Consider the following 27902-nt stretch of genomic DNA (forward strand, 5'->3'; position numbering starts at 1 on the left):
TAAACCCTAAGACACACTTCTCCATTGAGCATAGTTGTGAAAATCTTTGGTCTGAGGCTGTAAACCATTTGTCTAATTTAGGGAAATACACATTTTAAGGAGTTTAAGAATAGTTTGGGGCTTTCCTGGTGGCTAAGTGATAAAGAATCCACCTGCCAATGCAAGAGGCATGGGTTCAGTCCCTAGTCTGCAAAGATTCCACATGCCACAGATGCAGAGCCCCAGAGCTGCATCTGCTGAAGCCTGCATGTCCTAGAGTCCATTGTCCACAATGAGAGAAGACACCACAATAAGAAACTCGCACACTATAACTGGAAAGTAGCCCCAGCTTGCTGCAACTAAAGAAAAGCCCGCACAACAATGAAGACCAAGTGCAGCCCAAAATAAAAATAAATTACATTTAAAAAAAAGTTGTTGGTACTAAAGTAAGATCAAATGTAAATTACTAAAATACTTGGGTAGGTCTTGTTCTTCATTTTGTAGTTGCAGTATTATTGCAACTATATTGACATTGTCCATAGTGCTGATTTCTAAACAAAAAAACAAGCAAAATCACCATGCTGACTTATCTTTATTGAATAGGTAATTGACTTAATTCAAAAATTGCAAAAAGGCGTATAGTGACAGGTCTTCCTCCCACTCCACCCCCGTCTATCCACTCTTGCCCCTCTTGGGAATAGAGTACTCCAGAGATAACCACTATTACTAGTTTTTTATGTGCCCTTCCATACATAAGCACATTTGAATGTGTAATATCTCTATCTTTTTACACCGTGGGCAGATTGGTTCTATTTAATAGAAATTGAGCAAAAAGAGTATTTAGAGTTACATACAAAATAAGTAAAATACTCAGTATTACACATACATAATGTTTGCATTTCTTTTAACAGGAAAAAACTGAAGAGTACATCCAAATATATTTATCAAACATTATTTTTAAATGGTGAAAACAGTGACATTAAGATTTGTGCTCTAGGAGAAGAGTGGAGCTTACACAAAATATATTTGTGTCAAGTAAGTATTTTATTTTTCTCTTTGAATAGCCAAGGTAGTTGCTTAACTCAAATTCTTTTAAGTCTTGTTCTTTCTCATTGTATTTTACAATAGTCTTTTGCATGAGTATTTGTCCTGTCTGATGGAAAATCTCATTCTGTAAGAGATACACTGTGAATATTGTTAGTGAAAACTTAAGTTTGGTCTAGGAAACAGATTTTGAGTTTTCATTGTCATACCGACCTAGGAGTATGTTTTTGTCATTCCAGTGAGGTACTTATTTTAGTGCCTTCTGTTGACAAAAATGGAAAAAGTTAGGGGAAAAGGATAGAAGAAGGACTCAACAGTTTTTAGTTTCTTTTCTCTCTTTCTTAGTAGATTATTTTGTGTCCATCTTGTGTGCTGTCATATGTTTATGAGATACTTAAATGTATAATTTCTATGCTTGAATTTAGAATACTATTGAAAAGGAAAACATATATATATATATATATATAAAATATACTCAGAAATTGTTCCACTGAGTGAAAAGCTTAGTTGGTTCAAGTAGTAACATAGGAATTCAGTTCAGATAGTAATATGAGAATTTAGTTTTCTTTAATTAAAAACAGAGTATTTTGATAAGCCTAATAGTTTCTTTATCATAATTTCTTTTTCATTTTGTTAAGTCTGGCTACTTTTCTAGTATGTTCAGTGGTTCTTGGAAAGAATCCAGCATGAATACCATTGAACTGGAGATTCCTGACCAGAATATTGATATAGAAGGTAACTGCCACCATAATTACTATTATGTAAAAATGATTAAAAACATAACCTTTTTATCCTTTTGACAGAAAGTATTTTCTTCTAACCTTGTTAACTAGGAAAAAAAGCTCCTTTTAACACTCACAGTGACAATTTTTTATTGATTTACTCTATACTTTATCAATTCTGTTCTGTGTCTCCCTAATCTTACTTAGTCATGTCAGCTTTATCATCCATTTCCTTCATGTTTAAAAATATATCTGCCTGGGATATAGAGGATGTAGAGTGAAGAAAGGAGAAGTATGACCAGTAAACAGTAAGCCAGTAAACAGTATTCATTGCTTATTCCCTGTATAGAAAGATCTTTTCTGGGAACAAGTAGATGTATCAGGTAGTCAGTATTGTTTTAGAGCTATAATGGTCTTTAGATGATGAAGCTGAGGCCAGGAGGATTTAAGAGACTTATTTTAGGTCTCAGAGCAGTTTAGTGAGGTAGGATCAGACTATAGTTCTAACTCCTATCCTGGTGCTCCTGCTTCCCTCTTTGATAACTGAAGTGGAAATACCCAGTACTAACCTCATGGGCAAAGAATGTTTATAAAGCCAACCTTGCAGGACACACATGAGAATGGCAATAGAGAAAAGGATGGACAGGTTTCAAATAGCTGTGGTGGCAGGATACACAGGAGATGCGGGTTCAATTCCTGGGTCAGGAAGAGCCCCTGGAGGAGGAAATGGCAACACTCTCTCGTATTCTTGCCAGGAAAATCCCATAGACAGAGGACTGCCTGACTGGTTACAGTCCATGGTGTCACAAGGAGTTGGACACAACTGAGCACTCACTCACAGGACCAGGAGATAGTCTGTGCTCCACAGTGAAGCACTGAACCACCAGGGTTAAGATTGTCATTTGGTCTGTGTAGTTGTACTTAAAGATTGATCTACTCAGGGATATCTTCATAAAACTCTTTCCAAGGGTGTCTTAATTCTGACCACTAACTGACATCAAGGTTAGATGAAGGAGGATCCAGCATGATTTGATAGAATTGATGGAAATGTGTAACATTGTTATTAAAGCATCATCAGTCCATAACCATTACTAGAAGTTTTATTGGCAACCCACTCCTGTACTCTTACCTGGAAAATCCCTCGGATGGAGGAGCCTGGTGGGCTGCAGTCCATGGGGTTGCTAGGAGTCAGACACAACTGAGTGACTTCACTTTCACTTTCATGCATTGGAGAAGGAAATGGCAACCCACTCCAGTGTTCTTGCCTGGAGAATCCCAGGGACGGGGGATCCTGGTGGGCTTCTGTCTTTGGGGTTGCACAGAGTCGGACACGACTGAAGCAACTTAGCAGCAGCAGTAATTTTATTAGTGATGATCATCTTATCCTTTTAGACTAGATTTAGACATATGTCTTAGTGTATGAAGATTGTCCTTATTCTTGTAATATTCTTACAGCTAAAATTGTTATTTTATTCTATCTATGTATTTTGCTTTTAGCACTTCAGGTGGCATTTGGGTCATTGTATCGAGATGATGTCTTAATAAAGCCAAGTCGAGTCATTGCCATTTTGGCAGCAGCTTGTATGCTGCAATTGGTAAGTATGCCTATTACTCAAAAAATAATAACACTTGTGTCTTTGTTTCAAGGTATCCCTTCCAAAAACAATAATAAAACCTAGCTTTTATAATTTTTAAAATGAATATATAAATATTTCTTTTGTGATAAATCATTTAAAATGTTTAACCAAAAACTTTACTACAAAATGAGGAGGGTCTTGATATTTGTGTAAAATGAATGCAGGCTGTTTCTATGTAGAGATCTTAGAATGACTATAATGTGAAACAAATATACTTGTCTAAATCCATTTATAGATTTCTGTGCATTAATGGGGCTTCCCTTGTGGCTCCGCTGGTAAAGAATCCACCTGCAATGCAGGAGACCTGTTCAGTCCCTGGGTTGGGACGATCCCCTGGTGAAGGGAAAGGCTACCAACTCCAGTATGCTGGCCTGGAGAATTCCATGGGCTGTACAGCCCATGGGGTCGCAAAGAGTCAGACATGACTGAGCGACTTTCACTTCTTTCTGTGCATTAATGACTTATCTTGACTATTATGAAGCAAGTGGCTTATGATTTGATTATTAATTCATATAGTTCATGGATTCGGAAAACATTGAGTGTTTACTATGTAAATGTTTTCTTAGGAAATAATTGTGTGTAAACCACCTAAATGTATATGATCTATTGACAGAATGACAGATTTGTTCATTCAACAGAAGTATATTGAGCAGTGTGTCAAGCTAGGCATAGAGATCCAGAGGTTAATAAAGATATCTGTGCCTTCAAGAAGCTCACAATATAATGTGTGTAGAGTCGAGGAGGAAGAGTTGATATACAGGCCCAAAAACTAAAGTAAGAGCTGTCCAATATTATAGATATGATGATAAACTTTCTGTAGCACTTAGTGGATGTGCGAAGTGGTCAGTTTAACCTGGTGGTGTCAGAGAAGGAAGTTGTGTTTGAGGTTGAGTCTTAAAAACTAAAAATGTGTTTATCTTGTGAAGTAAGAAGAGAGGGGAAGAAAAAGCATTTCATGCAGAAAACTAAGACATAGAAATGAGAAAATAATGGAGCATTAGAAAATCTGAGTGGAACACAGATCTAGCATAGAATAGAAGAAGGGTTGGAGAAAAAGAGGCAGAGGCCAGATCACGAAAGTCCCTCAGTACCTTTTAAAAAGTTAACGCTTTGCATAAGTGCTTTTGAAAAGTTCTAATCCGAGGAAAGACAAAGTTGTATTTTAGGAAGAATGCTTGGGATCAATGTGAAGGATGAGCTGAAAGGAAAGTTGAGTATAAATCCTATTGCAGTAATCCATAGGAGGGTCTAGATGAGGGTAAAAAGCATGAAGAGGAAAACTGGATACTGGCGAGGTTAAGCAGGGATTATCCACTAGACCTGATGACACAGATGGATTTTAAAAGGAAAGGGGCGGAGTCTAGAATAGCTTGCCGGAAAGTTTGAAATCCCAGTTTGAGTCAACATTTTATTTTGATCATTTTAAAAAGTTAAGTTTCTTCTTATGTGGCATTTTTATATACTGGTTTATTTGAAATAATAGTTAATAGCTTGTTAAATATCCCTGGCTGAGGTAATTTGACTTTTTAACGTTTTGATCCTTTTGATACTTATTTTCAATAATTATACTTTTGTAACTTTTAATCCTTTTTCGGTTTTATTCTAAATTCACTTTCTGCATTATCTGTGTGACTTGGCTATTTAACAATAATACTCTTGCATGGTGGATGTAGTTCAAAAATTTGAGTAAACTCACTTTCTGCATTATCTTTATGACTTAGCTATTTAACAGTAATACTCTTGCATGGTGAATATAGCTCAGAAATTTGAGTAAAAAATGATAATTCTTTCCCTATATTAAATAAAATTAGCTATTTGAAATCTTCTATATAAACATTTTAGATTAAAATTTCAATGTAAGTTTAAAACAATACTATATTTGTCTTAGGTGTATTTCTTAGATATTGATAGGTGTTTTAAACTTCAATAACAGCTTGCTGTTCATTCATACTGTGTACTTGCCTAGCCCATCACATAGTCGTCTGTGTAAAAAGGTCTTAGTTTTAAAAGAACAGGCAAAACAGAATGCTGCTTAAGTTTGCAAAGGTCCCAGAGAGGAGAACAGAAAAGAGAGTAGCAATTTTTATCTCTGTCTTACTGCTTTTACCCTCTCCCTTCCATTTTTCAGTTCAAGTATTCAGTTGAATACTTGCTGGATTTTTTTTTTTTTTTTTTTTAGCAATTTTTACTGGACTTTCAAAAAAGACTTAGGCTTGCTGCACTTAGTGGTTTTCTTTCTTTCTTCCTTTTTTTTTTTTCCTTTTTAATATGTGAAAGCACATGTTCAGAGCTAATTTTTCCCGTATGAAATGGGCCTTTCCAGTGGTTATTTATATTTACAGGATGGTTTAATACAGCAGTGTGGTGAGACAATGAAGGAGACAATTAATGTGAAAACTGTGTGTGGCTATTACACATCGGCAGGGACCTATGGACTAGATTCTGTAAAGAAAAAGTGAGTTACCTTACTTGTGTTTCCTCTCATTCCACTTTTGGGAATTTGACTGCTTTGGTTTCTTAAGAGAATGTATGGCTATTTTAAAAAAAGAGAGAAAAGAATAGAATTTGCTATAAAAGGTTCCTTTTTATATTTGGACTAATTAGTAAATTCTTCAAACGTGTGGTCTCTGTGACTGTGGGTGGGTTATACATGCTTATAAAAACTATGGTCCCTCTTTACAGTACACTTCTATTAAATGTTTTAAAGCAGTAGGCATAATAGCCATTACAGTCGTCCCTCACTATCCGCAGGGGATTAGTTCCAGGACCTGGGTGGATACCAGAATCTGCGGTTGCTCACCTCCCTTATTTAATGGTCTAGTATATTCAAGTAACCATCTTTCTGTATACTGTGAATCATTTCTGGATTACTTATAATACCAATGTAAAGGCTATGTAAATAGTTATAAATCCAGTGTAAATGCTGTGTAAATAGTTGCTGTCTTGCGACAGATTTAAGTTTTGCTTTCTGGAACATTCTGAAGTTATTATTTTTTTCTCCAATATTTTCAATTCTCGGTTGGTTGAATCCACGGATACAGAACCTGCGGATACCGAGGGCTGACTGTATATCAGTGCAACTACTGGCAGTGTTTTTAAGTCTTGAGAATTGCAGTACCCATTTTCAAATTATAAAGAAGGTAACAGAAGTATGTAAGGTCCTTCATAAACCATTTAACACAAACTTGAAAATGAAGTTTTCTCAATTAGAAAGGCTCTTATTAATATTAAGGGAATATTCCCTTACTAACTGCTGACAAAATCAGTACTAAATTTCCAGTTGTTAAATTAAAATATTTGAGCATGTCCTAGCAAGATTAATATTCTGTTTTTACTTTAACTGTATGTCCTGCTTAATAAATCATAAATATATACTATATAATGAAATAATTCCATGTTTTAATTTCAGGTGCCTTGAATGGCTTCTAAACAATTTGATGACTCACCAGAATGTTGAACTTTTTAAAGAACTCAGGTATTTGAATTTTAAATAGCTTCATAATTATCCAAAAGACTGTTCTTCATTTGTTAAAAGTATGCAAGACATTTTTGTATAAACAAAAGTATATTATGAAAAAGTGAACTTAATGAAATGTATCTAAGTTTCTTTCCTTTGTTGCAAATGATACAATGCATTTTTTTTGATACAGGGCATATTATGTCTACTGTTTTAATCAATTTTAATGGAAAAATTCATTGCTGCTGTAAAACTATAGAAAGTCTCTAGGGTTACCTCACTTTAGCTGGACTCTTAAAGAATCTAAACATTTATTTTAAAAACCACTATCTCTTATTATCCAGAAATTACATTTGAGAAAATTGTCTTAAACTTGTTACTAAGACTGATGAAATTAAATTCACAATTAAGGTGGTCTTTTGATTTAGTTTGCTTGTTCTTCCTTCCTCCCTTCAAGTAATTTCTGAATGACGGCTATGTGTAAAGGTACTCTGTTAAGGGCTTTTAAGGAGGCAGAGATGATTATGTCATGGTCTCTGCTCTCTCTGAACCTATTTATAATAATGGAGCTAACATATCTGCTATGGGTCTGAGAAATTCAGAGTGGGAATGAACTTTTTTAAAGGCCATAATCACTTTCAGGACTGCAGTACCTTGACAATGATGCTTCTGAAACAGGGGTACAAATGTCCCTGGGAGTGTATAGCATTCTGATGGAAATGTACAAAACCAAAGGCTTTGTTATGTACAAAACCAAAGCCACATTCAGTGGCTTATTGGTTTGTCAATTTTGCTGACTTTTTGAGGGGAGAAAGGTAGGGAGGAGTAGGAGAGAAGTAAACATTTTTATGTTTAAATACATCGTGGAATGGAGAGAAATCAAGTTTCTTTGGGCTTATAAATACAAAAATTAATAGAAATGTTATTTTTATGGCTAGCCTTCTCCTAGATTCCTGGGTCCTTTCCTTTCATCTACCCTTAAGAGATACTTTGATAGAAAGATTTGAGATGTATTGTATTCTACCAGAAAATCATCATCTAATGATGTCAAGGCATAAAGTCATTAGAAACACTTTTTATCTTCTATAATTCTCATTGAGGTTTTTTCAAAAGGAAAATAAATCATAGTGGTCATCTTAAAAATTCAGATGCTCTTCTGGCTTGTTTAGGGTAGTCGGGGGAAGGGGAAAAAAGAAAAGAGCTAGTAATATCATTTCCATTCTAAATTTACACTAACACTTATTTTTTTATATTACTCCCTTAATAAAATAAAAACTTGTTTTATGACTAAGCAGTTCTCTTAAGCCTGGAAGTAAAAGGTTACTTTGAAGATATATCTTCTTCAGTGAATTTTGACAGAATTTTTTTTAATTGAATGAAAGGGAAAGGCAAAAGAAAGGGAAGGCTGCTACTTTATGAGAGCATGCTAAAACTTATCTTATTAGGACTTTGCTTTACCTTGGTTAATCAGTGGAGCAAGCTCTTTGTTTCCTCAGCAGTGCAAGAAAAAACCTTTTGCAGCATACAGTCTGAATTATAAGTATTCCTACATTCAAATAGATTGTTTTTGTCTAAGATTCTTTGTCTTGGGCAAAAAGACTGATGTAGTTTTTTAATTCCATGTTTTCTTCTGATAAAAAAGACTTTTAAAAACATTTTCAGTCCTACCAGAGTCTTTAACTTTTGTATAAAGAGAGGCTCACTACTTCTATTTTATCTTTTCTAGTATAAATGTCATGAAACAACTCATTGGTTCATCTAACTTGTTTGTGATGCAAGTGGAGATGGATGTGTACACAGCCCTTAAAAAGGTATTTCCATAATATGATATGTGTAAAGATAGCCACTCAGCATTGCTTATAATAGTGAAAAACTGAAAATAGCTAGTGTCCAGTGGTGAGAGAGTGGTTATACATGCAAGAAAAGGAAAAGGACATATGCCAGAATGTTAAGTCTTTAGGCTTAGGGAATTGGTATCATGAGTAATTTTAATTGTATTCTTTATACTTTTCTCTTCTAGGAATACATTTGTTTTTTCCAAGGTTTTTTTTTTTTTTCCCAATAAGTAACATGTTATTTACATGATCAGTAATGTTAAATATTTTATGCAGTTTTCAGAAATGTTTTTAGAATTGAGCTTTAGTTGAATTAATAACTTTATGATGAAATTTTTAACAAATTTTTCTAGAGAATGTTGAGATTCTTTTACAGGTCTTTTGTACTTGAGACATATGTCTCACTTCATCCTTTTGTAAGGTTTCAACATTTTTAGTATAATTTAGTTTTCACAACTCTGAAGAGACAAGTGGGCTGTTACTTTTGTTCTGTAGATGGTAACACTTAGAATTCTTACAATTACTTCATGGCAGACATGAGACAGAACCCAGGTCTGTGAGTTCTAGTCTGTGCTTTCCCCACGGCATGATTTTGCTGTTAGCCTTTTGTCCTTAGCACCAAGTTTACATTAACGTGGTCATGAAACCTGGGAATGAGTCACCTTCTGGGTGAGATTCTATTACTATTTTTCCTCAAGGAAGTTTAGTAAATGTGGTAACCTGTCATTAAAGGAAGGTAGACAGCCCATTTCTATCTCTGAGCCACTGGTAGCATTCATTCTTTCTCCTAAGTATTGAATGTTTACTATGTGCTAGACACTGCTCTAAGTATGTTACCCATATTAATTCTAATGTCCTGTGAGGTTGACATATTATCATATAAGCTCATCTTGCAAATGAAGAAATTAAAGCCCAGAGAAATTAGGTAATTTCCCTCTCTATTAGTTGACAGGGCCAGGATTTAAAAATTCATGTTCTTCATTACTCTGCATACTGTCTCAACAGCAGTTAGACAATGAGAAATTCCTTTTTCGCATATTTAATTTCTTTTATAATCTCACATAGTATGTCGTGAAACTTAATTAATTGAGTAAAATAAATTAGTATATTTTATATATTGTATATATGTGTTGTATCTACACTCTATAATACAGTATATTTTATATGTATGTGTGTACACATACATGTAGAACATTTACCTTTTTAATACTAAAACTATAGTGCATTTGAAACCATAAATATTTTTCAGGTATTAGCTTATTCCTTATATGCTCATCTAGTTTTTATCTTTGGACCACGATTAATGCCATGATGAATTTAAGGCTTATCATGAGCATATCATGTAATAGTTTTACTTCCTTCACTTGCTTATAAAATGGAAATTAAATTTTTAGATACTCTGTTTTAAGAAAGCAGTTTGAAAATGTGAACTCAAAATGATGAAGTTTTACGGGGTTTTTTTCTTACTTATTTTTTTTAATCTAGTGGATGTTCCTTCAACTTGTGCCTTCTTGGAATGGATCTTTAAAACAGCTTTTGACTGAAACAGATGTCTGGTTTTCTAAGAAGAAAAAAGGTGTGATTAAAATTGTTATTCAGAACTTTTTTTATTGAAATTTAATTAAAATTGAGCCCTGATTTATTGATAAATAGAGAATTTTAGAGCTGGAGAGGACGTTGGGAATGATCTAACTCAGCCCCTTATTTATACTGAAAAAATTTAGGTTGGATAAAAGAGATTACAGAAAAAAAAATTTAATGGCCATCAGGAGCAAAAAAGTGGATAAAAATCACAGTCCTTAGTTCATGATTTTCTTAGTTCACTATCATTTTTTACCTATGCATAACTACCTTTTTCTTTAAAAAAAAAAAAAAAATAATGTATTGAACCTCAATGAACTAATCAAGTACTTGAACATTAAAAATTCAGTCTATTCATGTGCTTCTTTCCTGTTGTGTCACTTCAGCTTTCCCCAACCACTGTCTTTAGTTTTGTGTTTATTTTTCCCTTGCTTTTAAAAAATAATGTTATGGCATTCTACACATGTCTTAACATGAATGCATAACATAGTGATGTGCTAGTAAGCTGGTTTTCTGAAAACATAATCACTTATTTATAGCATTTAAAAAAATTTTTTAATGATAAATTTTCTTAGCATGACTAATTTCAGGCTAACATGATACTACCAAATGTGGAGTTGGAAAGAAATGCATGCCATGAGCTCCTGTGAGCCAGTACAAGCCAGATTCAACTCACTCCTGGACAACATATCATCCTGTTTTTTGTTGTTATTGAATTGAACTATTATACTGTGGTATTGATTTTCATTTCCTTGAAAACTGAAGAGATTGAACAGTTCTTTGTGTGTTTATCAGCATATGTTTCTTCTTCTGTGAAATGTCTGTTCAGGTCTTTTTCCTATTTTAGTATTGAAATTGTCTTTTCTTACTGATTTATGGGCATTCTTTATATATTCTTGATAACCAATTCTTTGTCACAAATATGTGTTGCATTTATCTTTCAGTTTAGATTGTTTTTTAACTTTTTTAAAGGTGTATTGATGAATAGAGGCTCTTATATTAAAATTCAGTGTGATCTTTTAGTCTTATTTAAATAAATTTTCTAGAATTATGTAGTGAGATTTACTAGCTAATTGTTTTTCCTTGAAGCTCATGAACCAAAATGTATAAATGACCATAGCAATAAAATCTAACTTGATTTGCTTCAAGAATAAAACATTAAATTTCTGTCTTAAGTTATACTTTATGGAAGTTAAAGAGGGATTTAAGAAATTGGAAAGGAAAAAAGTAGAGGAGAAAATTTAAGTTAAAAACAGAAGTAAAAGCTGAAAAAGATGAAGGTAGAGAAGTTAAAAAAACAAAGCGGGTCAATAGAAGCAGTAGATGTTAGGTAAATTTTGACATAAATTTATGCTCTTTTGAGCTCCAATTGGATTAACTGCAACAGTCCATCAAGAAAGAAATTACTTTGTAGTCTAAGTGGCAGAAGCTATAATAGGAAACTGTGGTCCCCTCTGCCTTCTGGTTTTCCCACTCTAGGCTCTCTGTCCCAGCCTCAGTAGTATAAAAGTATACAGTTTAAGAAAACTTTGCAGGGAAACATTTACTGCATAAGGCAGAATGTATGTCTGATGCCCTTGTTTTTCAAAGGGGACTTCAGAAGTTTATTTCAAACAGTTTTTAAATTATAAAAGTGACAGATACCGAGAAAATAAGACCAAAAAGATCACTTGTAGCCCTTACCCACTATATTTTAGTATATTCCTCTTTGTTGTTGTTTAGTCGCTCAGTCGTGTCCGACTCTTTTGCGACGCCATGTATTATAGCCCACCGGGCTCTTCTGTCCATGGGATTCTCCAGGCAAGAATACTGGAGTGTGTTGCCATTTGCTTCTCCAGGGGATCTTCTTGACCCAGGCATTGAGCCAGGTCTCCCTCATTGCAGGCAAATTCTTTATCGTCTGAGCCACCAGGAAAGCCCAGGGGAAGCCCAATATTCCTCTTAGGTTATCTTAACTATTTGTCTTTTCAGATATATATGCATCAGGACCAAGAGAACAACAGAAATTTAGCAAATTTTCTGCATAGTTATACTTAAGGATTGCTTCCTTTATTTCCTATCAAAGCAACAAGGCTGAGTCCACTGCTGTGGGTATACCTTGTAACAGAAAACAGGCTAAGGATTATGTACAAGTCCATGCTTGATAGCAGCAGACCTTTCGTTCCCACTCATGAGAGCATATTGGAATGCAGCTGAGAGTATTTTTGGAAATAAGCTTAAATTCTCCCTAGAAGAAGAAATCTATAACTTTGAATTATTTTAACAATAAATACTACCCTTGTGTTGCAGATTCACAGCTACAATGTCTTTGTATCTTATTTTGTATTGTAGTACAGAATTAAGGTTTTAAGTAATGTTCATCGCTTGTAACTAAAGTGTAAATTATAAAGATGCCAAGAAATGTTCCGGGTCCTCTGTGTCTTGTGAAGACCCTTGAATGAGGCATTTGGGCTAGAGTTCCACTGAAGTGTTCAGTCCCTGGGAAAAGTGATTCTGGAAAGATACCATACCCTCGACTACCATTCTCAACCCTTCCTTTCCCACCTTGCTGGGCTATGTGCTGTCAGCTCCAACCCCCAGAAAGGCATCAATTGAATTCCCAGCCCAAGGGTCTAATTAGGACCAAAGTTAATTTCCTGGGGCTTTTTTTCTAAATCTCCCCAAGTTTGAAGAGATAATACATTTTGAAAAGAATGGCTATTTAGTTTAAGCTTTTTTGTGTGGTTTTATTTGTTTTGTAGATTTTGAAGGTATGACCTTCCTTGAAACTGAGCAAGGAAAACCATTTGTGTCAGTATTCAGACATTTAAGGTTACAGTATATTATCAGTGATTTGGCCTCCGCAAGAATTATTGAACAAGATTCTCTAGTACCTTCAGGTAAGAACAGGATAAAATTGTGATTTTAAGTAAAATATTTCTGATTGTAATAGTAATATATATATCATAGAAAAATAATAATGAAGAAAATAGAAGTTATCCTTAATTCCAGCAAGGATTTTTATACCAAGCAGAATCATACCATGTAGATAATTTTCTGTGTTCACATTATATATTATGAGTATCTTCCCATATCTTTAAATACTCTTCAGAACATTTAAGTGGCTGTATAGTATTCTATAATGTGGGTGTTCTTTAATTTGCTTTACCAGTACACTGTTTTGGACTAGACTTTGACTTCTGAAGTGTTATTTAAAGGTCAACTTCTTTTTCTATTAATACTCCTTAAATTTGCTGTTTTCTTTTTCATATCCTAGTCTTAAACTTTATGTCAAAGCAAATGTAATATCTTTGCTAGTTATGACTTAAAACTTGTGAAACAATTACTGTTTTAATTTTCTAAGTTAAGTGTCTAGTGTTTGTGTAGGATTAAATTTAGTACTATATTCACATTTAAGAAATAGAAAGTAGCATTTGAAGATTTACTTGTAAATTTGTATAGATTTATCTGAAAATTATAATTTTTTGACACCTTAGTTTTTAACATAATTGTGTTTATAGATTTAAATTGTTGAAATCGGTACATTTATTTATAAGGGTATTCAATAGAAAACAAACTGAGAGTTAACATTTCTGGTAGTTAAAGTAATGCATTTTTTAATAAAATCACTCTAGGCAGGTTTATAGACAGTGCTTTTTTGTTAATTTTGTATAATTCATTTGTATTATATTTGTGTGGGTTGTGGGTCTGAGATTTGTTTGTTTGCTCAGTCACCACTTCATTTGAAGATCATGTGCCCCTTTAGTATAGCAGCTTTATACTAGTTTTAGTGTATATTATACACCAGACACTAGCAGTGTGTGACATTGGATGCCAGGGCTTATTCCATACTCCCACTCTAATCATACTTCTTTTAAGGCTCTCTCTAATGAATTTTTAAAGAGTTTAAAAAATAAAGTCTGTTTTAAAGTAGTTTAATTTAGGTGTGTCTGTGATGCAAGAGGATAAGCTTTATATTTTTGGAATGTAAGATGGGCATAAATATTTCTAGTCTGAAATATTTTGCTTTAATATAAAATCGAAAAGAATTTAGATCCCAAATTTCTGACCAGATTTCATCCAAGATTTTTTCTGACTTAAAATTAAAATAGAGGGCACTTTTTTCATTTTAAAATATAAATGGACAAATAGTTTTTCCTGTATATCCGAATAAATTATCATTTCAAAAGCAGGGTATAACTAAAATTAAATCCCATGCTGTTTGTGAGAGGGCAAAAAGTGGCCACATAGCTCACATCTTCAAGATACCTTGGTATATGCTCTCAATAGGAATGTATCCTAGATTTGAAATAAGTGAAAATAGTTTGTTATTTAGCTAAAATTCGCTGATCATTTTTCAGAAATAGTGCCAAATGTGTTAACATTATTCAGTTGTATGTTCAGTAATCTGGGAAATTTTAATATATACATTTTTTATCATCATTAGGTCAGAATTAAATTCAAATGGAGATTAAATGAGAAAAAAATTAAAATTTTAATAGAAAATGAAGTCACTCAGTCGTGTCTGACTCTTTGCAAACCCACGGACTGACTATAACCTACCAGGCTCCTCCGTCCATGGGATTTTCCAGGCAAGAATACTGGAGTGCGTTGCCATTTCCTTCTCCAGGAGATCTTCCTGACCCAGGGACTGAACCTGGGTCCTCCCGCATTGTAGGCAGATGCTTTACCGTCTGAGCCACCTGTTAATTCCAAATTAAATCCAGACTTTGTGTAAAAACATGGTAGTATTTTAGGATTTAACTGTGTTGAGCGCGGTTGAATTCCACTATTTCATAGAATTAGATTTGTTGTGTTCATTCGTTCAGTTGTGTCAAACTCTTTGTGACAACATGGACGGCAGCACACCAGGATTCCCTGTCCTTCACCATCTCCTGGAGTTTATTCAAGTTCATGTCCATTGACTTGGTGACGCTATCTAACCATCTCATCCTCTGCCACCCCCTTCTCCTTTTGCCTTCAATGTTTCCCAGCATCAGGATCTTCCAGTGAGTAGACCCCTTGCATCAGGTGGCCAAAGTATTGCAGCTTCAGCTTCAGCATCAGTCCTTCTAATGAGTATTCAGAGTTGATTTCCTTTAGGACTGACTGGTTTGATCTCCTTGCAGTCCAAGGAGCTCTCAGGAGCCTTTTCCAGTACCACAATTGAAAGCATGAGTTCTTTTGTGCTCACCCTTTTTAGTGGTCCAGCTCCTTAGATTTACCTTAGGTGAGGTCATTAAGTCTGTTTTGTTCTATACTCTCATTGTCTTGCTTCCCTCCCCATTGATACCTCTGACCTATCTTGTTACCATCTTTCCCAGACCTTTCTCTTTATGTCCTCTCCTATATTCCCTCCATTTTATTTAGCTCTCTCAGAAGAGAGTATTTTCCCTCTGTGGAAGACTTTCTCTCAACACATCCTGCTAATAAAGGGTTAGGAGGCCAGATAGTCATCGGCCCAGCCACCTCAGTGCCCTTTCTAAATCCTTGTTGCATGTGATCCAGCTCATACTCTCTTCTTTCTCTTCTGACCCCCAGTCTTTTCTTTCACATTCATTTAAATGTGAAATGAATTCTCCACCCTTCTTCGGTAATGTAATGTGTCCATATTATCATTACATTTACTAGCCTCTGAGTAATTTGACCTTAACTCCTGTAACATTTATCTGCTGATCATTAAGCCCTTGCTACATTTGAATCTTTCTGTAACCCCAAATTTCTCAGCATCAGAAATCCAGTAGTTTGCAGGCTATAAATAACCTTCTAGATGGTTCATAGTCTCATTCCTCTTACACTGTTATTTGATTTCCAGTCCATTTTAAACTCCATTTTCTGCCGGTCTTTCAAGCCTCCTGCTTTTTTCTTCCTTTCAGATCTGGATTTCATATTAGATCATCTGAACCGCTCTCTCTCACAGTTGCCTTCAACTTTCTGTCCTACTTTACAAAATTCTGAAACTAAACTAAACCTTCTTTGTTCTAATACCCTCTACTTTGTGCTGAGTACTGCTCCAGAACATTCTATAACTTTTGTATTGGTGCCACTGCAAACTCATATTTCATTGCTAAGCTTGTACCTTGGGACTCCTTATATCACTTTTACTTGGTCACTGTTTTTAATTTGCTTCAGCAATCGTTTATCAAACCTCTTCCCCTCTGTTCAAGCTTCCTCTCCAGTCACCTCACTATCAGTGGGTGGTGGTGGTTTAGTCGCTAAGTCGTGTCCGACTCTTGTGATCCTGTGGACTGTAGCCTGCCAGGCTCCTCTGTCCATGGGATTCTCCAGGCAAGAATACTGGAGTGGGTTGCCATTTCCTTCTCCAGGGGATCTTGTCGACCCAGGAATCAAGCCTGTGTCTCCTGCATCACAGGCAGATTCTTTACCGACTGAGTTACTAGGAGAAGCCCATGGGAACTCTGTTGTTTTTTATATAAATTCAAGATAATCAGGCAAAGATTTATTCAGATTCCTAGTTTACTCACCTCTCCTTCCTGTCCTGTCCCAGAGGTTGAGGTGCTCCCTTTCTCTTCAGGCCAACTTCCTTCTGTGTTCATAATCTATAAATTTATGCTATCATTTTATAATATGTATCTTCAGCCCTTCCTGTTCTCCCTCAGCTTATAAATATGGTCAAACCTCTCATTAACAAAACAAAAATCCCTCCACTCCCATCTGGACCCTGAGTCCCCTTCATGGTAACTATTCCTCTGCCTTAAAATCACCTTCTTCAGAGTAGTCTATAGTTGCTGTCTTCATCTTCTTACCTTTCAGACTTTTCTCAACCCACTACAATCTGTCTTTTGCCCCCATTATTTTACTAAAACTTTCTAGCAAAAGTTAGGATTGTCCTGTTTTTAAAATCTAGTGATCTTATGTTAGTCCTATTTTAACTTCCCTAGCATTTTATATCATGGTTTGTTAGTTTTTTCTTTAATTCTGTACAGTACTAACTTAGTTTACAAATACTATACTCTTCTGATTCTTTCCCTGTCCCTCTGACCATTCATTTTCTTGTGTAAGTTTCTCTTACTCTGCCTACCTCTTAACCTCCTAAGGGTGCCCTTGGCTCATTGATCTTTTCCTTCTACATAGTGTCCCCAAATGATTTCCTTCATTCCTATGATCTATTGAGAGAATACAGTTCTGACCTCTTCCCTGAGTTTCATACTTAGATATCCAACTGATAGCGTGCCATCTATAAATTGCTTCAGTTCATCTATTCAAAAAAAATACTTAATCTTTCCCCTCCAGTCCTAGTCCCTGCATTCTTTTTTCTTCCTATATTTGCTTATCAGTCATCAACATTAATAACTTGCCCAGCCTCACAAAAATGGCAGAATCCTGAAAGTCATCCTATTCCTCCTCAAACTCTTTTCTTCCACATCCATTTACCATGTCCTGTATATTTTTTTCTTAGATAATTCTCAAACCTTTTTTTTTTTTTTACCTGCTACCACTTCCTTGTTAAGGCATCATTATCTCTTGCTAGGTTACTCTAGTATAGAATATATCTGTGGCCCTCTTGGGCCATATGTTTTTCATCTTTTTCTCTTAGGTACTTGATAGGTAGTAGACACTCAGTTTGTGTAAACTAAAATTGTGTCCTAAAACATACTTTAACAATTATCGTCTCTACCTTACAAAAATATTAAAAGTTTCCCCATTATACCCACAACAGTAATTCTTGACATTAAAAAGTTACAAGGATACCCATAAGGGAATAAATCTACTGCATTTACTCTATCAAATAAGTTTAGATTCTAATTCCTAACCTAAGAACTATAAAGGGGAGAAGAAAAAGTGTGTAAATTCTTTAGTGTCCCAGTAATATGCCAGATTATGCATTTAATGTCTATTATGTAACATTATCTTTAAAATTATCAAGGTAATTGTTCCCGTTTTATACATGAAATATTACTATCCTGTCACACAGCTAGTTAGAAGCAGAGCTCAAATGCCACCCCAAGTCTTTCCTGTTCTAAAGTCCCCCGGTGCCCCCCTTTTTTTTTTAAACTGCATCTTGTGTGTGTGTTAGTTGCTTAGCCTGAGTAAGCATGTGTTGGACTCTTTGTGACCTCGTGGACTCTTTGTGACCTGTCAGGCTCTTCTGTCCTTGGAATTCTGCAGGCAAGAATACTGGAGTGGGTTGCCTTTCCTTCTGCAGGAGATCTTCCTGACCCAGGGGTCGAACCCAGGTCTCCTACATTGCAGGCATATTCTTTACCATCTGAGCTATAGGGAAGTCCCCAACTGCAACTTACTGATTACTTAAAAGAATTCCACTGTGTTTAATCTCTTTAAAGTTGCATATCCAATTGTATAAACAAGCAGTAATTTTGAATCACCATTTTTTCAAGTATGTTTAATTTGGCTCTTGATAACAAAGTAGTGAAATAGATTTATTCCCTTACGGGTATCCTTGTAACTTTTTAATGTCAAGAATTACTGTTGTGGATATAATGGGGAAATTTTTAATATTTTTGTAAGGTAGAGATGATAATTGTTAAAGTATGAATTTTATGAAAATAAGTTGCTTAAAATGGAAAGATATAATACAGAAATTCATATAATTAGTTTTATTGAAAAATACTGTACTCAGTAAGTTAAATTGTCATCTTTTGGAACTAGATTTTTAGATTAATATACAAGAAGATCTTTGAGCTGAACTACTCCATTTGTATACTAATATACCTAGATGCTCTGTATAAGATATTCTTACTTATCCAGATAGGAGTTTTTATTATGTAGACTTTTTCCTTCACCTTCATGATCTAATTCTGACAATGTGCTTCATATAACAGTTCAACCTATAGGCTGTTTTTTGCTATAAGCTTTACTGGTTGTGAGTAGATTTTTGTATGTTGTATATACCTGAATATCAGTTCAGTCGCTCGTTTGTGTTTGACTCTTTGCAACCCAGTGGACTGCAGCACGCTAGGCTTCCTTGTCCATCAGCAACTCCCAGAGCCTACTCAAACTCATGTCCATCGCATCGGTGATGCCATCCAACTATCTCATCCTCTGTCGTCCCCTTCTCCTCCCGCCTTCAATCTTTCCCAGCATCAGGGTCTTTTCAAATGAGTCAGTTCTTCACATCAGGTGGCCAAAGTTTCAGCTTCAGCATCAGTCCTTCCATATTCATTCAGGACTGATTGAATATTCATTCAGGACTGATTTCCTTTAGGATGGACTAGTTGGATCTCCTTGCTGTCCACGGGACTCTGAAGAGTCTCAAGACTCTCTTCTCCAACACCACAGTTCAAAAGCATCAATTCTTCAGCACTCAGCTTTCTTCATAGTCCAACTCTTACATCCATACATGACTACTGGAAAAACCATAGCTTTGGCTAGACAGACCTTTGTTAGCAAAGTAATGTCTTTGCTTTTTAATATGCTAAGTTGGTCATTTATTTTCTTCCAAGGACCAAGCATCTTTTCATTTCATGGCTGCAGTCACCATCTACAGTGATTTTGGAGCCCAAAAATATAGTCTCACTGTTTCCATTGTTTCCCCATCTATTTGCCATAAAGTGATGGGACCGGAAGCCATGATCTTAGTTTTCTGAATGTTGAGCTTTAAGCCATCTTTTACACTCTCTTTCACTTTCATCAAGAGGCTCATTAGTTCTTCAGTTTCTGCCATAAGGGTGGTGTCATCTGCATATCTGAGGTTATTGATATTTCTCCTGGAAATCTTGATTCCAGCTTGTGCTTCATCCAGCCCGGCATTTCTCATGATGTATTCTGCATGTAAGTCGAATAATCAGGGTGACAATATACAGCCTTGATGTACTCCTTTTCTGATTTGGAGCCAGTCTATTGTTCCATGTCCAGTGCTAACTGTTGCTTCTTGACCTGCATACAGATTTCTCAGGAAATACCTGAATATACACTTTTTCATTTAAGCAATAAAATACTAGGCAAGCTAGGGGTGTATCTTATTTTTCTGTTTGTTTTTTAAAGTTTTGTAAATAAGACATTTAGATTTTCAAATAGTTTGCTTTTGGAGACCTCCTTCCCCATATCCTTTGTATAAAACAAGAGAAATTATCTAAATAAATTCATTCTGACGTACATTTTCTATTAGAAAAGTACTGTGTTTACATTTAAGACTGTTATCAATTAGATCTGCAACTGCTGATTGATAGTGCTATCCAGTGCCACCTTGACATGCCCATTCTGAGTTTGTTTTGGATTTTGGTCTGATAAAGTTTTAAAAAGTGATTGAACTTGTTTTCACTAAGTGGAAGTTTCTTGAAGGCACTTTTACAGAATCTTTCCACTGAACACTAACTGCCAAAAAGGATTCTGGCAAACTCGACCTTTTGGAGATATGTCTGCATATAATCATATTAAAAGCTCTACATAAAGGAAATTGTTTCACTTTTCATCCTATGTTTTTCAGTCTTGTTTTTTTTTAGGGATTTCTCCTTATATATCAGTTGTCAGCACTGCATTCGAATGAGTGGTTCTGTTGACTTATTTGAGGCTGATGCTATTGGGTGAACTACCAGTGACTGAAAAGATTTCTAGTTTGACTTTTTACTTTTAGATTAAGACAAGAAAGGAGGGACAAAAATATGTACACACATTTTTAACTTGTTAAAAATGCTTTTAGGAAATTGCATGGCACAACCAAAAAAAAAAAAAAAAGTTTTTTAGTTTCAAAAGAGATTATTAAAAGTTGTTGAAACTAAGTTTTAAATTATTTTCATGGGATATAGCTTATATGATATTTGTGAATGTGAATGTATAACATTTTCATTACATTTTTATAAGTGAATCATGAAAAGCCACATTCTATCTCTAGATCAGTGAATTTCAAACTATAGGCATAACCTGAAGGCAATGGCACCCCACTCCAGTACTCTTGCCTGGAAAATCCCATGGATGGAGGAGCCTGATGGGCTGCGGTCCTGGTGGGCTGGGTCGCGAAGAGTTGGACGTGACTGAGCGACTTCTCTTTCACTTTTCACTTTAATGCATTGGAGAAGGACATGGCAACCCACTCCAGTGTTCTTGCCTGGAGAATCCCAGGGACGGGGGAGCCTGGTGGGCTGACGTCTATGGGGTCGCACAGAGTCGGACACGACTGAAGTGATTTAGCAGTACCAGTCGTGAGTTGAGAAATCATTTTAATGGGAAGGGATCAGCTGTTTTTTAAAAAAATAAAATACAGTAAAACAAAACTTTAAATCCAAATACATTGCAAGTAAGATTGAATATGTTTGTAGATATACTGAGTCACATGAGCTTTGCTGTTAGTCTTTACCTACTAAAGATGAATTGTTTGTCACCTAGATATTTAGCAGTTATTTAGCAACAATATTATTTTGAGGAAAGAAACACTCAAAAGTATATTTATGGAGGATTTTAAGAAAGGACACTAATAAATCTGTGCAAATCATCTGGATACCTTTATTAGGTAGAGAATTATGAAGTGAAAATCCAGATTTTAATTGCACTAGGGTTTCACCCCCTGCCTTTTGGTAGAGATAGACAAATCACTTAACTTAAAAATTAGAAAAACTGTCCTTTTAGTTGGGAATAAATAAAAACAAAAAAATAAATATGGTGCTAAGCCATTTCTACTTAGGTTTTTAATAAGTCCATGTTTTTACATAAAATATTTAAAATCTCAGCTTCCAAAGTCTCATTTTGTAGAAAAGGTAATACGCTTATTACTGAAGGAAAACATCTATTACATTTACAGTAATTTTAATTATAATAGTTATCTAAACCAGATGGTGACTGCAGCCATGAAATTAAAAGACGCTTACTCCTTGGAAGGAAAGTTATGACCAACCTAGATAGCATATTGAAAAGCAGAGACATTACTTTGCTAACAAAGGTCCATCTAGTCAAGGCTATGGTTTTTCCTGTGGTCATATATGGATGTGAGAGTTGGACTGTGAAGAAAGCTGAACGCCGAAGAATTGATGCTTTTGAACTGTGGTGTTGGAGAAGACTCTTGAGAGTCCCTTGGACTGCAAGGAGATCCAACCAGTCCATTCTGAAGGAGATCAGCCCTGGAATTTCTTTGGAAGGAATGATGCTAAAGCTGAAACTCCAGTACTTTGGCCACCTCATGCGAAGAGTTGACTCATTGGAAAAGACTCTGATGCTGGGAGGGATTGGGGGCAGGAGGAGAAGGGGACGACAGAGGATGAGATGGCTGGATGGCATCACTGACTCGATGGACATGAGTTTGGGTGAGCTCCGGGAGTTGGTGATGGACAGGGAGGCCTGGCGTGCTGTGATTCATGGGGTCGCAAAGAGTCGGACACGACTGAGCGACTGAACTGAACTGAATGTGTCAGAATTATTTATTGAGTGTGCTTGATTCATGTAATAATTCAGAAATGATTTACTTCTCATTATTTAGTTGCTTTTAGATAATTCCATACACGAACATTCCATTATTCAGTTTTCTATTAAAGGTTTTGTAAACACTGAAAATAATACTTTTGGTATGTTTCTCACATGAAAATTAGTATGAGCTATGAAAAGAAAACCATTAAATGTAAGAATATACTTTTAAATAAAGATTTAAATATATGTGATTAAAGTAGAGTCCTAAGGCGAAGGAAGATAACATTTACCATCATGAATCCATCAGTTCAGTTCAATTCAGTTCAGTTGATCAGTTGTGTCCGACTCTTTGCGACACCAGGAATCACAGCACGCCAGGCCTCCCTGTCCATCACCAGCTCCCGGAGTTCGCTCAAACTCATGTCCATAGAGTTGGTGATACCATCCAGCCATCTCATCCTCTGTCGTCCCCTTCTCCTCCTGCCCCCAATCCCTCCCAGCATCTCCTTGCAGTCCAAGGGATTCTCAAGAGTCGTCTACAGCACCACAGTTCAAAAGCATCAATTCTTCAGCGCTCAGCTTTCTTCACAGTCCAACTCTCACATCCATACATGACCACTTGAAAAACCATAGCCTTGACTAGACAGACCTTTGTTGGCAAAGTAATGTCTCTGCTTTTGAATATGCTATCTAGGTTGGTCATAACTTTCCTTCCAAGGGGTAAGAGTCTTAATTTCATGGCTGCAATCACCATATGCAATGATTTTTGAGCCCAAAAAAATAAAGTCTGACACTGTTTCCACTGTTTCCCCATCTGTTTCCCATGAAGTGATGGGACCAGATGCCATGATCTTCATTTTCTGAATGTTGAGCTTTAAGCCAACTGTTTCACTCTCCTCTTCCACTTTCATCAAGAGGCTTTTTAGTTCCTCTTCACTTTCTGCCATAAGGGTGGTGTCATCTGCATATCTGAGGTGATTGATATTTCTCCCGGCAATCTTGATTCCAGCTTTTGCTTCTTCCAGCCCAGCGTTTCTCATGCTGTACTCTGCATATAAGTTAAATAAGCAGGGTGACAATATACAGCCTTGACATACTCCTTTTCCTATTTGGAGCCAATCTTGTTGTTCCATGTCCAGTTCTAACTGTTGCTTCCTGACCTGCATATAGGTTTCTCAAGAGGCAGGTCAGGTGGTCTGGTATTCCCATCTCTTGAAGAATTTTCCACAGTTTATTGTGATCCACACAGTCAAAGGCTTTGGCATAGTCAATAAAGCAGAAATAGATGCTTTTCTAGAACTCTCTTGCTTTTTCGATGATCCAGCGCATGTTGGCAATTTGATCTCTGGTTCCTCTGCCTTTTCTAAAACCAGCTTGAACATCTGGAAGTTAATGGTTCACGTATTGCTGAAGCCTGGCTTAGAGAATTTTCAGCATTACTTTACTAGCGTGTGAGATGAGTGCAATTTGTTGTAGCATATTTGAAAATATAAATTACCAGCTTTACTTATTGCCATTTTAAATTTGAATTTTAATATGGTAAAAATTTTATCAATGTATTAAAATTTTAAATCCTTTGTTTTTCCATATTTCTTATTATTATTTTATTTGTTTTTACATTTTAGAATGGCTATCTTCTGTGTATAAACAGCAGTGGCTGGCTATGCTCCGAGCAGAACAAGACAGTGAGGTGGGGTAAGTATAGTGTATTGTGTGTTGTTGGGGTCCTTTAATGAACTGGAACCTGGTGGTCTGGAGTTGGCAATAAGAAAGTAAAAGAGAGAGAGTAAGAGGCTGATATTCCTTGGTTTACTCAGAAAACTGATAAAGCCTTTGACACAGGGCTTGCACTGCTTCTTGTAGGCACTGGACGCCCTCTCGAGGGGGTAAAAGCACAGTGTGCCTTCTCGAGAAGGTCTTAGAAGCCCGGGCAAGAAAGTGAGCTCAGCGGGCTTCTGCGCTCCAAAGAATTAGCCTGAGAGAGAGAGAAAGGAAGAGAGTAAAAGAAAAACACGGGGACCCAAGCTCTGATGGAGCAAAGGTGTTTTATTCAAAATAGTGTGGGTATATATACTGTCTTAAGAGGTAGCTATTTTCAGCAAAGATAAAAATCAAAAGTCCAGACTTACAAATTATCATAAGGCAATCCATATCAAAGAGAGAGGGTTGTAAATAATCACTTTTACCTTATGGTTCATAAAAAGGAAGAGGGTCGTAAATAGTTACTTATCACCGTATGGAAAAACTAATGAAGGAAATGCATGCATTCCTCAGCCCCGGGAGCGGTTTGCCAACTCCTCTTAATTCCTAAATATTCAGGAATTAGTAAGGGACAGAGGATTCATGACAGATCCAAAACAGCACACAGGAAGCCTCCTGTTAAATGCTTCCTGACAGTGTTTGTGTGTGTTAGTCACTCAGTTGTGTCTGACTCCTTGTGACACTATGGACTGTAGCCTGCCAGGCTCCTCTGTCCATGAAATTCTCCAGGCAAAAATACTGGAGTGGGGTAGCCATTCCCTTCTCCGGGGGATCTTCCCAACCCAGAGATGGAACTCACATTGCAGGCAGATTCTTTACTGTCTGAGCCACCAGGGAAGCCCCCATGGTACATCATAGCATTTTTTATTTAAAAAAAAAAAAAAATTTTTTTTATACTGAATTTAGTTGATTTTATAATATTGTGTTAGTTTTAGGTGTACATCAAAAAGATTCAGTTATATATATATATATATATATACAGATTATTTTCCGTCATAATCTATTACAAGATGTTGAATATAGTTCCCTGGGCTCTATAATAAATCCTTGTTGCTTATCTGTTTTATATATAGTTGTTTGTATCTGTTAATCTCATACTCGTAATTTATCCCTACCTGTGTTCCCCCCCAGCCTTTCCCCTTTGGTAACCATAAGTTTGTTTTCTATGCCTGTGAATCTGATTCTGTTTTATAAGTAAGTTTGTTGGGTATTTTTGTATAGATTCATTTTTATTATTTTTTAGATTCCACATATAAGTGATATCATATGATAATTTGTCTTTGACTTACCTCACATAGTACAGTGTTCTCTAGATCCATCCATGTTGCTGCAGATGGCATTATTTCATTCTTTTTTATGGCTGAGTAATAGTCCACTTTATAAATTTGTGTGTGTGTACACCACATCTTTCTAAGACAATCATCTGTTGATGGGCACTTGGGTTACTTGGATGTCTTGGCTACTGTAAATAGTGCTAGGGTGCATGTATCCTTTTGAATTAGAGTTTTCATCATTTGGGGATATATGCCTGGGAATGGCACTGCTGGATCATATGGTGTCTCTAATCTAGTTTTTTAAGGAACCTCCGCACCATTTTTTCATAGCAGCTGCATCAATTTGCATTCCCACTAACAGTGTAGGAAAATTCCCTTTTCTCTATACCCTCTCCAGATTTATTATTTATGGTCTTTTTTATGATGGCCATTCTAACTGGTATGAGAGTATACCTCATTGTAGTTTTGATTTGTATTTCTCTAATAATTAGCAATATTGAGCATCATTTCACATGCCCATTGGCCGTCTGTATTTCTTCCTTAGATAATTGTCTATTTTGGTCTTCTGCCCACTTTTTGATTGGGTTGTTCATTTTTTTTTTGAGTTGTATGAGCTGTTTGTATGTATTGGATATTAACATTCCTTGAAAGTCACATCATTTGAAAGTATTTTTTCCCATTCAGTCAGTTGTCTTTTCATTTTGTTTATGGTTTCCTTTGTTGTGCAAAAGCTTTTAACTTTGATTAGGTCCCATTTGTTCATTTTTGCTTTCATTTCTTTTGCCATGGGAGACTGATCTAAAAAAATATTGCTTGGGTTATATCTGAGAGTGTTTTCCCTGTTCTTTTCTAGGAGTTTTATGCTATCATGTCTTTATACTTAGGTATATAAACTATTTTTTTTTGGTATATAGTGTGAGGAAGTGTTCATATTTCATTGATTTACATGTAACTGTCCAGCTTTCCCAACACCACTTGTTGAAGAGACTATCTTTTCCCCTTTGTATATTATTGCCTCCATTATTGTAGATTAATTGATGATAGGTGTGTGGATTTTGCTATGAATTTTTAAATGGACTCATGTTGAAAAAACAGTAACAGTATTAAAATCAAGAGCTGTTAGAGAAAAGATAATGTAATCAACGTTTATTCTTATATTTCTTTAACTGTCAGTATTATAAATATTTATCTTTCTGGTCACTTAGTATAATGGGGCATTTGCATTGTCATTTGTTTTATTAGTAAAATTGAATAATTTATGCATTTTGTCTCAGTGTTATGGTTTTCTTTTAACCTAATTGAAATGTTACTTGGAATAATGCTTTCATAAAGCATGATCTTCATATATATGTATAGGTAAAGCTGATTTTCTTATTTGTGGTAATATTGTCAAATTTTACTAATGTAATAGGTTTTTTGAAGACTTGAATCTAAGGTGAATTAACTCATGTAGATATACGTGCCTTCGTCAAAAGCACATGACCCCTCTACAAAATATTTCTGTACTGTCTTCATTTTAAGAGGAAGCATATTATCTGTTCTTTCAGTGTGTAGTGCTCTGCAGTTCACAGAAGTACTTCCACATTTATTGTTTGATCTTTATACTAGCTCCTTGGTATAGGCAGTATGAAGAAACAATCCACCTATAAGTTTATAGAAGGGCTTTACATTTAAATTTTTTCCTGCCCCAGTCTCTTTTAATTTATTTTTATATACCAGAAAACTTACTAAAATAATAGTCTAGTATGTTTATATCTAAACAGTATGTGAAAGGGTTCTATAAACTCATGATAATGATTATAAGATTGTTATCCAGGGTTCTTAGTTTCTGTTTACTTATAATTTATATCTCATCTTCTCCCAGATATATTCACAGCATACTTACTTTGCAGAAATTAGTAAGATAGTTGAAATAGGAATAAGAAAAATCCCTCCAAAAAATGAAAGTAAATTATTTATTGGAATTCAGATGTGAAGACTTTTTTAATGTATGAAATATTTTATAAACCATCCTACCTACTTCTTTTGTATATTCAATTTTTATATGATGAATGTTCTTTTCTTTTTTTTTCAAGATTTTCCTCATGTATACCCGTTTTGAGTTTATAATATAGAGTCTTACCTAAGAGTCTGAGCTAGAATAAGTGGTTTTCTTGCCCTCAGAAATATATGGCTATATTGCCCCTAATGAAGCACTCTATTCCACACATGCTGAGCATCTTCTTGCTAGTGCAGGGCCAGTAAAATGAGAAGGACAGTGTACTTCCTGGACTCTAGGTTATAATCTAATAAAGTCTCCCTCCAGGGTTCTCCTCTTC

At 35.5% G+C, this 27902-nt stretch overlaps 1 protein-coding gene across 1 annotated transcript in view; it reads left to right on the top strand.

The window, feature by feature from the left end:
* Positions 1-27902, top strand: part of GMCL1 (germ cell-less 1, spermatogenesis associated) — a 55142-nt gene that overhangs the window by 7895 nt on the left and 19345 nt on the right. The window contains exons 2-10 of the mRNA XM_006079634.4: positions 891-1014; positions 1662-1758; positions 3243-3340; positions 5725-5837; positions 6792-6857; positions 8566-8650; positions 10160-10250; positions 12997-13134; positions 24175-24244. Of these exons, the coding sequence (XP_006079696.1) occupies positions 891-1014; positions 1662-1758; positions 3243-3340; positions 5725-5837; positions 6792-6857; positions 8566-8650; positions 10160-10250; positions 12997-13134; positions 24175-24244 (882 nt within the window). The remainder of the gene's footprint in view (positions 1-890; positions 1015-1661; positions 1759-3242; positions 3341-5724; positions 5838-6791; positions 6858-8565; positions 8651-10159; positions 10251-12996; positions 13135-24174; positions 24245-27902) is intronic.

Source organism: Bubalus bubalis, chromosome 12 (genome assembly GCF_019923935.1).
Source record: "Bubalus bubalis isolate 160015118507 breed Murrah chromosome 12, NDDB_SH_1, whole genome shotgun sequence".
NCBI lineage: Eukaryota > Metazoa > Chordata > Mammalia > Artiodactyla > Bovidae > Bubalus > Bubalus bubalis.